The sequence below is a fragment of the Accipiter gentilis genome, chromosome 12 (genome assembly GCF_929443795.1).
Source record: "Accipiter gentilis chromosome 12, bAccGen1.1, whole genome shotgun sequence".
Classification (NCBI taxonomy): Eukaryota; Metazoa; Chordata; class Aves; order Accipitriformes; family Accipitridae; genus Astur; species Astur gentilis.
Window position 1 is genome coordinate 19,840,401 of NC_064891.1, and position 14,699 is coordinate 19,855,099.

Consider the following 14,699-nt stretch of genomic DNA (forward strand, 5'->3'; position numbering starts at 1 on the left):
GGCAGCCTCAGCCTTTCCTACCTAGCATACCTCACCACAGCCCACAGGCATTAGTTGTCTCCCTTCGGCATTTCAGCTATTCTGTAAGTTAAACCTGAACCAGAGGCTCAGAGCCCAAGGCCTGAACAAAGGCAGGCTGGGATTTCTAATAATCCTGCCGCTATAAAAATATGACAGCTTTTTCTTTTTGCAAGCCATCCATAAGTAATCCAGATAAAAATCCATGAGGTCCAGCTGAGAGCCTAAATCATGGCATTATGAAGCACATTTTTAAGGAAAAAAAAAAATTTACTCATTCCATACAGCAAGAAAAGAAACAACTTCATTCACAGGTTGTTTGTGCCTAATGTAGGTCACTAGTTCCTAAGAAAAGCCTCATTAGTTCATACTAATGACCAGAAGGCTCACTTCAAGAGAGCTTATTCTACAATGGATGATTAAAAAAAGATTCAGAGAGCCTGTAATGGTCAGAATAAAAGCATAACAGTGCATACCACATTAATCCACAATAGTTTATAATACCTCATATCATTTCAAGTATATCATTTTATATTCTGTAACAAGGATTTGTAGCAAAGAGAAGCAATTCATATTGTGGTTCATGGGTTGGTTGGCTGGTTGTTTTAAACATCTAGCCACTGACTGGAACAGATCATGAGAAAAAAATAGTTCAAGTTAACATAAACAGCATGTATGAAAATGCACTAATAATCTGATGCATGAAATCCTTCTTAAGTCATAAAAAAACTTTTAATTAAAGTTAGGCATTTTCTTTAGCACTCTTCATACAAAATAATGCACCAAGTTTTACCCACTTACATTGTTTTCAAAGGAGCAACCAAAACTCAGCATGTTGATTTTAGAAAAGGATGTTTCTCTCTGCCATGAGAAACACTGCCCAAAAATCAATACAAAAATCCCCATCATTACCATTCTGGTTTAAACTGCCACCACAGGAGAACAGAAAGGAGTCCCTTTTGCCATTTTCTCTGAAGTAGGACACTAATAGTATTCCTCTGCGAGCCTTATTTACAGAAAATGTTCAAATAACACAGGTAATACTACTTAAAGGTAAAGTAAATGCTAACAGTTTGTGTTGACCAAAGTGAGTTCTTGCTTTCCAATTTAAATAAATAAAGTTATTTTAGGATTATTTTTAAGTCTTGACAATGAGCTATAAATATTGTATTAGTAAAAAGCAGTAAGTCCATTTTCTCCTTAACAGTGGCAATCCTTTAGGCATTATTCACTTCATGTCCTTTTACCAGCTTTCATCTTTTTTTGAGAAGCTACTTGTCCCCTTGTTCTACAACAGACAAATAGGAAGACAGTTATTTTATGTAGTTCTCCCCCACTTATTTGTTTGCACTCTTAGCTGGAAAGTTCTAGGGTTTTTTCCATTTTACTGGAATCTTCCTCCCCAGCCCAGTACATGCTGTAAAATTCTCTTTTCAGCTAAGCTGATCAAAACTGAACGGTCTCTCCATTTACCAACTTTCATCTTCAGATGCTCACAACTTTTAAAGAAGTCTTTTCTAAATATTGTTCACATTCTTCCTACAGAGAATTTCTACTTATGCTATGACGACTCATCTGCAAGCTCAGTTTTATGAAGAAAAAACAGAAGGAAGAGAGAAGAGACTAGTGGCCAGTGTATGGCAATCAGAGATGCAAGAGAAATGCAGCAGCCCAAGGGCCAGATAAAGAAAGTGATAAATGTGAAGCAGAAATACCCAACAGAAGGTCCACAGACATGGATACTTCCCCAGTAGGATAACATTCACATAATTCAACTTTCTAGAGCCTAATTTAGCTAACTTAGTCTACCACAATAATTGAAGAGAAAAAAAATCCTCTAAAAGGAGGTTCAGAACAGAAAACCTTTATTACAGTTGGTAATTAAGCACAGGTTTTGTCAGATGATGTGAATACTCTCCCTGATTCCACCTGTCTTCTGTTTCACCAATTTACACCTAGAGATCCATTTCATGCCATGACATTATACATATGAAAATGGTAGATAATAGGCCTGTTATGAGATGCTTCTGATCTATACCGGTGAGGTTGAGAAGAGAGAAAAAAAAAAGTGTAGTTATTTTCACAAGGTCCAACTGTAAACAAATGGTATAACCATAAGGGATAAGGTCTGTCCAGCCTTAACCACACCGCATCTTACCCCAGCACCTAAGGTTGTAGAGAGCTGCAGGCTGCACAGCTTTTGCTCCTTCCTCCACCTCACACAAACAAATGCCTAGAAGGATGTGTTTGTTCTACTGAGCAACGTCATTCTCAAAGCCTCTGAATAAGTATGCACAATTACAAATTACTGTGAGGACTTTTCAGCAACCTTCAAAATACTCCCAGTGTCACAGCATTTGAATACACACCCAGAGTTTGGTAACTTACCAAGCAAAAACAATGTACTCTGATTGTGTAGGGTGTTTTTGTCTGCTTGGCATCATTGTGTGATCAGGTCAGCAAAAGTCCTGTCCAGAAAGCAGTAACTCCTGTCCAGTGCAGCCTGTATTTGTTTCTCTAGGCTGCAGACAACTGGCATTGTAATGCCATTTGAAGCTTGACATGGAAAACACTGGCACATTCACACACTAATCCTCCCCAAACCTAGTTACTCACTCAAATGGTGTTTGAAATAACAGAGAAGAGACCATATCCTTCAATACTTAAAAAATTAGGAAAGAACCTATGCTACAGAAGTCAGGAGTCCAAGAAAGCATGGGTTTGGCCTAACCGCTTTTGCTATTCTAGTTGATAATGCCAAAATCTCAAGCCTCAGTCCTGGAGTTGGAGAAAAGTTTATAGTGGCAATCCAAAAAACTAAAAGTCACAGATGTAACAATGCTGCCTAATCCAAACAGCAGCTTGCCAATCTGTACATTTTATAGCATTTGCTCTATCTGAAGAAAAATTGATCTAAATTTATGGTCCCCAGACACAGAGTACACTAGAAGGAGAACAGCAGGAAACTTACCAGCATCTGGCAGTAACCAAGAATGACAGCGCAACAGATCAAGCAATAAAAGTTACAGAAAACTAGAATTTAGAGGAAGCTAAAACCTTGGGAACAGAGTAACATGGCACAGTACTTTTTCTGGCAACAGTCTTTCACTGAATTCCAGATACCAGTGGTGGGTTGTAAATGGCTTAAACTGAGGCACAGAAAAAATTCCAGCCAGGTACAATTGTAATTAACTTTCTAAAATTGAAATTACCCTGATTAAGTACCTACCTCCAAAGTTGGGGGATTCTTTTGGTTTGGGTTGGGTTTTTTGCACATCTGTGTGTAATCACACATTCTTGTTATCTGTATACATACATATTTATGTATACTGGAGCTGGAGACAAACATCCATTGGCACCTTGCACTTCCAAAGACATTACAAAAAGCCTTACACATTAAAAGAAACAACTGCATTTGAAAAAGCAGAGGTGTACTGGTAACCATAAAAATACTTGCACCTTCATCTGCAGAAGTAACATCAAGCTATCAACAAAAATAATAAAAGTCATTTAAATAAGTGTTCTTTTTTCAAGGTAAGCCTGCATTTCCCTGGGCAGTTCTGAAAGAAAAATTCTTCCCTATCTCAGTAAAAATGGAGATACGCTTTTTTTCCCTCTAAATGGAGAGAACACAAATGATAAAAATGGTTAAATACAAAACTTTAAGATATTTGCAGATAGATTTTAATCATACAATTATTTTTTTTAACACACAAATAGCTGTTGACTGCAGGTAAACACTGAACAAAGGGGTACATAGAGAGCAGAGAACTTTTGACTCAAAGTACCATCTTCTTATATTTTAAGTATCATGCTGACGGAAACCAGCTTTTACAGAGCTTAAAGGAAAGGGATACTGGTTTAAGGCTGTGCGTGTAAGACCATGTGCTGTTTGCTAAACCCCTCAAGCAGTCAAGGGCCAGAGGCTCCCCATCAATTCCTTGGAGACCCAAGGGAAGAACCGCTTCATTCAGGGGTCCTGCTCTTCTCCTGCAGATGGGGCCAGGAGGAGAGGAGCAGCCGAACGCTAAGGTGACCTGTGGCAGGACCCTCTGCAGCCTCCCAGGGCAGGACCCGGGTTACACAGCAGTCACAGCAACTTAGCCCCCGTGGGGGAACCTCACGTGAACTGCTTATGGGATCCACAGGGTTCACCCTGACTCAGGCACACCCATTATGAACAGTGATTTACAACAGTCTTCACTAGTGACCAGTGGCACGAGACAACTGTTCTCAGAAGCAAGTTTTAACAACCCAGAAATGTCCAAGAGATCAGGCAACGCTATACCGGGGAGAACAGTCCCTTGCTTTAGAAACTAGTACTGACTGCAGGGAAGTACAACTTCTGCTGCTTTATATGAAATGCTTTAGCTAGTATGTGATATCCCAATCAGAGGTTGGAAGGAAGATGGCTGATACAACATGCAGAAGTTCTCATCAATTTTATACCCCGCAGGTTCGCTTCCGCCTGCTTTACCACACAGCAAAGAATAACCACTGCAGCAAGATTTGACAGAGGACACCTGAAATGACCCTCAGAATCCCTTATAAATTTCAAGGTAACAAAAGTGTTGTTCTAATGCTGTTTTCTTCAGTAAGTGGCCAGAGAAAACAGATCTAAGAAATCGGTGCTTTCTAAATAGCACATCCACTTCCAGTCAACACCAGCAGTAACTAACAGTTACAAGACATATTTCCTCTTATAAAATAGTGACCACTAACTACACGAAGTCACCATGCTTAGAATTAGATCCTCAGACTTAATCCACTTATGCACAACATTTCTCAGGGAAGATCCTAGCTGCTTCCTCTTCAATAGAGCAGCAGGAATATTTACCATACGAAAGACCCCACCCTATACAACAATTGCCAAATATTCCTAGATCAGCATTATGAAAGGAAAATTCAACCACTTCTGGACACAAGCAAGTGCCCGCTCCTTAAAGTGGTATGTTGCAAGTGCTCGGTAGACCAACAGAGGTAAACACTGCAAGACATTTTAAAACATCTTATATCTCTTAACTTTAACATATACCAGACTACTTTTCTAAATGAAATGGTCTAAATATTCCATAGGAATGGAAATTTTTAAGGCTCTAGGTATTTTAACTACTACCTTATAAATATAGTCACTACAAATATACCTGTACTTTTTATTAGTTATATTACTTTTAGCAGATTGAATCAAGTATTGGTTTAAAATATTATTTGTAATGGATTGTTTTGCAGACAAGCACAGGAGCTGTTCACACGTGAATTAAAACCCCATTCATACCTAGCCCTTTCACAAAAGTCAGCCACTTGAAGTGCTGCACCATTTCTCAAGTTCATTTGTTAAAAGGGCAATTAAAATGACATCCGTTCCTCACTGCAGCCACCAAGGAAAAAGGCGAAAACAATTCTGGAATCTGCTAATACCTTTCAAGGTACTGTGATAACCTCCCATGGACTAGCAGTCAAAATGCTGTTAATCTCAGTTTGACCCCTGTTTCAGATATATCCTCTCAAGCGGATGTTTGTATTCACCAAGTAACTCAAACATAGGTGTACAGTAAGTCATGTTTAAGTCAAGCTGAAAACTGCTTCAGTGGTTTTCATGCTTATTACACCCACACTGAAGTCTTCCCTTCCAAAGCAGGAATTAGAATTAAGTTTCTCTTTCATGACAGGCTGGCAAGTTTTGTTGTTGTTGGTGGTGTGTTTGGTTTTTAACTGAAGATACCAGATGCAAATGTTTGCTGCTTTCCTATTGACTGAGAATTTGCCATTGCTTTATGTGTGCCCCTTCCAACTTTAGCTGAAGAAATCAAGAGGTAAGAGGATAAGCCATTGCTCTATCCTCACAGGTTAGTAGAAAGAAAAAAAAAGTTCTAAAAAAATCAAGTTAAATTATAGTCCTGTACTTTGTGCAATTTATGGATAGGTTTGCATTTGTATTATTGTGATTTTTTTAAAAGCACAGTAAACCATCTTAAACGCCCTGACAGTTCAAAATACTGAATATGTAGCTACTAATCGATTTAAGTGTTCAATACCAATTTGATGTTCCATTGAATTTTGAAATTTTTAGCCTATTATATCCTTAAAACTGAGATCATGACAACATTTTGGTTGCTACACAAGATTTTGTTGACATTACATTGAAAGAACAGCTATAATTATTTAGTGTGAGTACCTTAGGAGTGGCCAGTGAAATAAGTGTTCAGATTCCTTAACATACCCTTAAGAACCAGGTCACTGAAACAACTGTTTAACCAACCATATTACACGGCCACCTTAATATAAGATCTTAAAGAAGAGAAATAGAATGGGGTAGTAAATAAACTTTTCATTCTACTAATTTTAGACAGTAACTCTGGTGCCCCAGGCAGCATGCTTTTAGAGACATTGATTTAATGAACTTAATTACCGTACGCTCATGATAGGTCAAGGTAACACCTGAATTAGTTTTCACTGTGGGACAAACTCCATTAGGAATACTGACATTTGTTCTTAAAGTTCTGTAGTAAGAGGCAGAGTTTTAGAACCCACAGCACACACACACACACACAAACTGCATTCATAAGTTAACCTTGCACTGCAGCATCTTCTGAATTAGCAGCAACCTCCAAATTAGCAGCAGCTTCCTGCTGTGCTTCCTCGACAGCAGGGGACGCATCTGGAGCTGGTAAGTCATTCTCCCCTCCAGTTTCTGGGGATACCCCAGCATTCTCATCCTGTGCTGCAGGTCCAGCAGCAGGTACTGCATCAGCCTCTTCCGTGACTGTCTCTGCTTCAGTGACTTCAGCCGTCTCTTCTTCATCACCTTTTAAGGATTTATTTAATACAATAAAGACAGTAAAGCACATGCATGCAATGACAATTTGCGAACTACTTTTTACCATCCTCCTCATTTAAATTTAAGATGGGAAGCTAAGCTTTGGGATCCGAATTTACAAACAAAGTCAAGAAATTAACAATTAATCCCCCCATATTGTCTAATGTGGCACCAAAAAAGATGTTTACAAGATGAGGAAACCATATTCTTAATTACCGAGTTTGATTGCTTCAGTGTAGTAAGAAAAGAAACTGTGGCTTAAAGCAAGTGTCTACAAGAGGTGCGAGTGCAGGGAAGGATAAAAAAGGACCCCACCAAGTGTTGCTCCAAACCCACTCTGCTGAAAGGGCCAGTGAGAACGCACTCACGGGTGTCAGAGGCAGCAGGATTCTTACCCTGTTCGTAGCCAGCAGTGGAATTACCACACTGGGAATAAGACATTTGCTACCATCCTTAGAAGCTCTTATGGAGTGTATTATGCATCAGGCTCACAGCTTAGAAGCACTGCAAGCCAAGACGTGCCTTCAGTTCGCCCAGGCCTATTTTCAAGGTGGCTAACTTGGCTGGCAATAGCTACAATAACGCCGAGCCCAACAAGTTTTCAGATGGGTTTTGTTCCATCTCTTAGCTCTGCGCTGCCACAGGTACTCTTCTATGCCTGCTCACCCTGCTTTCTTTAAAGCTGTATTGAATGCACTGTGACCCCTGCAAGAGCCACAGCACTCAAGTAAGAAAGGTAAGGTCTGCGGGGCAGAATAAAACAGGGGACCCTTACTGAAACTAGGTGTATGCAAGTGAGAAAACAACTGGCTAATTTTAAGCAGTCAGCATTCACTTTACTGGAGATATGACCAGTTATGACTGACCGTTTTCTTTTTACAAGCCCCAGCTGTCTTTAAAAAAGACTTTTCTACGCTGCTGTGGGTCAGACTCTTTAGAATCTGAAAAACCCAGTGTTTCCCAATCATGCATTACTTCAAACTCAGCTAAGACAAGTAATTAAAAACTAACAGCACAAAGCAACAAAGATGCACACTCACCATGCAAACATGCACTAAGATCCCATTAACAAAAGAAAGTTATATACCAAGTGTTCATTGCAAGTTTACCGCTAGAACCAACTTGCCATGTGAAGAAACAGAACTGGAAATAAAGTCTGTAATACAGTGTAAACCAAGTGAGAATAGAAAGGAAAGGACAGAGCTTAAAGAGACATAGTCAGAATTTATTTTATTCTTTTATATCTTTTTAAAAACTAAATCAGATCAATTTTAATTCTTGGTTTTCTTATGCTAGTGCAAGCCTGTCTTTCTGTGTTCAGGCTTAAACACAAGTCTATTCACTGCTCAGTAAAAATCAAAGCTTTGTATTGTGCAACCTGATCATGTCCCTTTAAGAGAATGGTGTATTTCAAAAAAACCCTAAATTGATTACACAAAGAACAGACTAACAGCCAAGCTCAACATTCAGTACACTTTATTGGACAGTCAAATATAGAGTGCATTCATTCAGAACAGCCAGCTTCTCAATCTCAGAACTCCCTCCACAAAGCAAGATTCAGTAATAAGCTCAATATGGTTTGGCCTTGCAAACATAGGTAGTTCTTTTAAAGTCTCACAAGTGTGGAGTTTTACAATAGAAGGTATAAAGTCATTCCAAGGTAGGCTGCAAGGTACACAATGGTGAACGACTGTCCTTTGTATTTAACTTCCTCGGGTTTGGAAAGAGATTTCCCTTGTATTTTAGTCTGGAAAGTGTAAAAGCAGAGGATAAATTAGAAAGGTTGAATCAGCTTGCATCAAGTTAAAAAGAAAAGTCATTGCTAAAAAAGAAGGAAATCAGGAACAAGTTTAAAGGAGACACATGCAAATGGAAGACAAAACTCAGTATTTGCTAAATAAGCAAGTAGAATGATCTGCAAGGCAAACATCACTTTACAGTTCAAATGATGTCCCAGATTTCCTAGTGCTACTTTGACTCAGGGTTCTGCCAGGGGCTTTTTTAAATCCCTCCCTAAATTTGAAAGTAGCTTTCAGTTAAGAAGAGCTACAGAAAATTTGCTATTAGAACTTTTCTTAAATGTCTGGTATCATTAATTAAAATACTATTAAATATCACTTCAACCCTCTAATAAACAAACAAGCCTAGAAGAGCATTTGATTGTTTCTCTTGTTTTGACAGCCTCGTTTGCTACATGCAGCTCTCTAGAATAGACATTTTGGGTTTGGGCACAAGGGGAGAATTTTCCTTGGGATGAGAAACCACAAAAATAATTTGTATCAGGAGAATCTCTCTCTGATCAGCTGCTCCCCAGTATTAATTCTTCCAGCTAGGAAGTCCTTCTCTTACCATCGGACATGTAGTAAATATGCCATGAACATGCTGTTCAGCATGCTGCTTTTCCATCCACCACTTCATATTGTTTTATAGCTTATTTTATGTGACCCTAGGAAGTATTAGATTACTTTGAGAACAGAATTTTTAATCGCTCTAATTGGCAATGCTTACTGTGAAAAAGTGTAAGGACTAACTGAATCTAAAGAATGTGTCGGGAAAGAAGCTGCAGTGGCACTTCTGGGAAAAGCAGTACTACAGTAACACTCTGTGACAAGATACACACAAAAATATGGCTACGCAGGGAACAGGAAAAAAGGGGAGGAAGAGAGACGTTTATTCTTTTGAGAAAGCACACAGAGGATTCCATAGGAAAAGCAAGAACAGAAACCTCTTTTGGGAAGATACAGTTGGGAATGAAGAAGGATTTTAAAAAGAGCTGATTCAACAGTTGTTTTGTATTGTGAATTGGAATTAGCTACTCAGAAGTCCAATTAAAAACTCTGGTTTAGGCATTTACTCAGAAGTCCAATATTGAAAATAATATAGGAGACAAGTTTCAGCTGTGTTCACTGTGCGGCCTTAGAAATGTTTTGCACTACTTACTATCAATAATAAGGGAGGCAGCAATCATCCGCCATTGGTTGTGACATTCATGGAAGTTACTAAGCAGCACAAGGCATCAGATTATGGGATGTCTGGAGAGCACCAAGTACTCTTACCCCAGTCTCGGGCAACACAGGTATAGCCTTCAGTGGCTCAACAGCACCACTGACTCTGCGGGTATCCCACTCAAACATTTTGGCAGGCTAGGGTTAAAACTCAGTACCTTGCAGAAGTGAACCTTAAGAGAAAAGAGGGAATATACTGGCATCATTTTGAGTGCCCTGGAAGGTTTGCTTGATGCTTTCCCATCTACCGTGTTCTTCTGACTACGTTAGAATGTAGCGAGCATAACCCTCATTTCTTCCCTCAATGACTAGGTCACTAGAAGAAAATACCTACTTTGGTCCTGGTCAGATTTTTTTATTTTAGGGACAAGGAAGGATTGCATTAAAATTGTGGCCAAATTCTCAGCATTTAAAGAATTAAGTTTAAAAACTGTATTGCTTCCAGCTGTGTAACAGAAAGGAAATTAAGGTGTTTTGTCATTTTAAATCTTAAAAGTTCTAAAACTAAAAGATGTGTTGTGGAACTTCAAGACTAACAACTTCAAAAGAAATAATTTTAGAGGCAGACAATTCCAAGCATGTTCTCACACTGAAAAAAAATTTAAACTCAGCATACTTTATTGAAAACTATCCTTTGTGTGCATGCAAATATATTAAATCAATTCTCTAGACATCAGCATCAGAAAAAATAAGGAAGAGCTTCAAGTGCTACGGCCTCATAAATTTATTTGTTTTTTAAACAACAACTAAATAAAAATATAAAGATCCTTAAGAAGAAATTTTTTCTAATTGCTTTTCCTAGCAAGGCCATGCGTGCCAAAGTTCTATCTTTTATATTAATGCCGCCGTAATGCTAATTGATGTAGACAGAGACAACATTCCATTACAAGTATTTGAACTAACAGGGTCTAATTATTTAAGCATGAAGAGCTAAGTAAGGATTTGCCATACATTTAGGTGGTGTCTGTTTTTCATTTAATCCTAAATTAAAAAGGACAAAGTCAAAGTTGTGGGACAAGAAATAGGTCCAATTTACAATATTTTTTAAAAACGTAGGTTTTTTCCTATTGAACTGCATTCCCTGCTGGCACATGGCCTGGAGCCAAACTGTTGACTGAGAAAAAGATATTATCTCCTTCCCCTCCCCAACAAACAAAAGAACAAAACTGATTTTGACAGCATTATGCATTTAGTCAAGTTTCATTAAGCTTCCAGTAAATCAAATGCAAATACCCAATATAAAATTAATGGTTCACACATCAATTCTTTCCATCCAAAGAGACTACTGCAGGTTGATGATAGGCCAGATTACTGCCTGAACATTAAGTCCAGTCCCAAAATTTGTGCAGAAGTAACAGAACACTGCACAACCACCTTTGTCTTTACTCCCACTCACAGAGCTCAGACAAGGACTTGGACAGGGTTAAGGCCTGATTAGACAATCTAGAAATCTGTTCCAGATCCTCATGTACCCAGAGAACAAGAAAGAAGAGCTCAACTCACCCTTGCTTGACCAAGGTTTGTCTTTCCGCCCCGCAGCTCTCTCCTGAAGAATATTCAAATGTTCAATGTACTTGCTGCGGGATGAACTGACTATTCTGTAGGCCTGAAAGGAAATTATACCTAAACTTACTATTACATCCCTACGAAGTTACCAAAGAAGAAGAGGGGAGAGGGAAAGAAGAGTTTTTAAGCAAATGCTACTGCTCATCTTAAAAGGCGTATCAAATTATGCTAAGCAAGGTTAAAAAAAAAATTACCAAAAAAAAAATAATCTATTTTGCTATACTAACATATTTATACGTTTCTTATTTCTCAGTGGAATACAATACACCATGCGGCTTTCAAAGTGCTGCAGTGTTTTGGGAACTGAACACGGTATTTTAAAAGACAATTACAGACAGATTGTTTTTTTAAAAAACTATGGTCAAAAGGTGACAGCAAGAAAATTTGTTATTCCTCCAGATATGCAATCACACAAGTTTGATATTGTGAACAAGTAGAAGCTACTTACCATTCAAGAGGATTATTTTGAGGGAGAGGGAAACATGTACCTCTCTGGGATGTGCTAGTCAGTACCTCACTATCTCAAATCTTGGGGGGGGTTGGGGGGGTGGAAGGAAGCTATGAAATGGAGGCTTTAGGAATGTGAAGCAGAGTCTGATATATTTAGATGCAAGGAAGAGAATGATTACTGAAAAGGTTGACAAAAGTAGATGTTTACAAAACTTTAAAATGCTTAAGTAACTACTACTCTTATCTTTCTTTGTGCCCAAATAGCAAGGTTCATAATACTGCCCTTGCGGCTTCAGACAGCTTACTTCACATCTGTCTTGCCTGCTTTGAGATATTCTTAATGTTTGTGGTTGACAAGAAGAGGCAAGGGATTAGAGGCAGGTGCCTTGCTCCATCTTGGGACATGTTCATTTCACATAAAGTATGTTTTCCACTAAGAACGACTACAGCACTAGATACCTAAGTAACACTAAAACAGGCAAGCAACAGGCATCCAATTTCAGTAGTTCTCTTGAACTGATTCTTAAGTTAGACTGTATTTAATTATACGCTATGACACCCACATTCTATTGACTGTTTGCATCTTGACCGTGTTCTTTAACCCAGAGCACACCTTATACCATGCCAACTTGGAAAGCACAAACAGCTCCATTCCCAAACACTTACATAAAATAAACCACCAAAAGCAGCAACACCAGCAAGGAGGTAGTAAATCATGGTCTCTCCAGAAGAGCCAGGAACACTCCCAGACGACATCTGGCGAAGAGGTGCTATAAAAACCATGATTGAAATTGATGTAAAGTGCTGCTAAAATACAGTCACAAAATAGAATGACAGAATCTGAACTTTGTATAGGAAAGGCTGGGTAACACAGGGCGTGGTGCCTAACTGAACAAGGTGCATGGCTGAGCTCTTCCCAAGTGTAAGATTTTCTGTGAACTACACTGTCTGCCTAGCAGCTTCCAAGTACTGGATGCAGTCTATATAGACTAAGGAATATTAAAAAAAAAAAAAAAAAAAAAAAAAAAAAAAAAGGGGGGGGAGGGAACATAAAAGAGTTCCTGCCTAAGGTATGTAAAAGAATCAATCTGTCCTTATTCAGTCTTGCTGCAGTCATATCAGCAGAGGTAAGAAATCCTCTTCAGTTTAATAACAGAGCACTTTAAAAAAAAGCCTTTTCCTTTGAATTCACATCCTTTCATTCTCAAATAGACTGCTGACATTTAGATACATACCCATAACCTCAAGTATTGACCAAAAGGGCAGACAGGCAGGATTACAGTTTTATCCCTGATTGAGTACATGTCCACTATAATTGCAGTGTTAGCCATTTATTTTTGTTCACCATTTCTGTAGTTTTGATGCTTGCTGTAGCCTTGGATTCTTCTGTATATCTCAGAAGGAGACTCACAAAAAACACACATAATTCTGTTCATCAGCAAAGCTTTCAGCTGGATTTCGTGACTTCATCCCAGATGAGTAGCGCAGACGAGAAACGCCTCATTGAAAGGGTGCTCATTAAACATAAAATGGCTCTGAGCATTGCAATCAGTAGCTGCAAAAATAGTCTCAATCTCAAAATATTGCCACCGTGTGCCAGATTATGTTTTAGCATCATCTGTCTCATGACACGCTTTCCAGACTCCTCTTCAATAGCCAGGCATCCTAATGGATCTTCTCACATTTATACATACATTCTGTAGCAGTTTCTCATGAATGCTTTCTTCTCAAAGGATGCACGTTATAGATAGCAGAGTGCCCAGCCAGCCTGCAGTCACCCAACACGGCCTGAAGGTTTTCTGGTTTTGTTTTTTTTGCTACTCGTTACACAATTCCTGATGCACCAAAAGCCATGGCTGCAACACACCACACCAGGCTGATTCACGCTCCCTCACGGTGCTACCAGACCGCTGAGGAAACCGGTGCTTTGACTATCCACCTAAGGGCGGTTTTTTACACACACCCCTTGGTTTTTTTTTGTTGTTGTTGTTTTTTGGTTTTTTTTGCTGGGGGCTGGAAGTGAAGACAACGGCGACCCCCTCGCTGCGGGAGGGGAGTTACACCTGCCCGCTACCGAGCCTGCTGCCATGGAACGGGGCCGGGCGGCGGGGGGGGAGGGACTGGGGGGGCACGGCCACCACCTCACAGTCGCTTCTCCCAAGGACGAGCCGCCTGACGCAGCACGATCCCGCTCCCCGCGGGCAAGGGCTCCCTGCCGGAACGCGGCGGGGCTTTCAAGGCAGCCGGCCAGCCGTTCCCCAGCGGCGGCGGCGGGGACGACCGAGCAGCCGTACCCGGCTCCCGCCCCGGTCGCCTCACACGGCGGCCGCGCGCCCTCACCGACCGCGCCAACGGCCGCGCCGCGCGCGCCCGCCGCACCTGCTCCCCCCCGCCCCCGGCCCGCGACCTTCGCGCGTCCGTCCCGTCCTCCCCCCCTCCCCACCCCCGCCGGGGAGAGGCGGCGGCGGCGCGTCACCGTCACCCGTCCCCGTCCCGTCCCTCCCCGCGCGTCCGTCCCACCGTCCCGTTGACCTCTACCCGGCCACGGGTCGAGCTCCGAGGCGGCCCCCGCGTACCGCGCTGCTTGAGGCGGCTCGCAGTAGAAGGAGCCCTGCTCAGGCGAGAGGCCAGCGCCTGCGAGGCGGCCCTGCAGAGATACATGGCGGCGGCGGCGGCGGGAGCCGAGGAGCGGAGCGGGCACCTCGGGGCTGCCTGACAGCGCGGGGCTGCGGCCGCGGCAGAAGACACCGATCACCACCTCCGCCCCCGAGCGGAGGGGCGGGGTTAGGGCGGGCCCCGCCCCTCTCTGCCGCGGCCCCGCCCCGGCCCACCTGGCCGCCGGC

General features: G+C 41.1%; 1 protein-coding gene across 3 annotated transcripts in view; it reads right to left on the reverse strand.

Moving 5' to 3' along the window:
* Positions 1–14,633, reverse strand: part of MGARP (mitochondria localized glutamic acid rich protein) — a 35,452-nt gene extending 20,819 nt beyond the window's left edge. For all 3 annotated transcript variants that reach the window (XM_049815007.1, XM_049815005.1, XM_049815006.1), the window contains exons 1-4: positions 14,433–14,633; positions 12,523–12,626; positions 11,344–11,446; positions 6,590–6,823 (exon numbers count right to left, since the gene is read on the reverse strand). In XM_049815007.1, coding sequence (XP_049670964.1) covers positions 6,590–6,823; positions 11,344–11,446; positions 12,523–12,626; positions 14,433–14,517 — 526 coding nt within the window. In that variant the 5' untranslated portion in view covers positions 14,518–14,633. The remainder of the gene's footprint in view (positions 1–6,589; positions 6,824–11,343; positions 11,447–12,522; positions 12,627–14,432) is intronic.
* Positions 14,634–14,699: the final 66 nt, after the last annotated feature.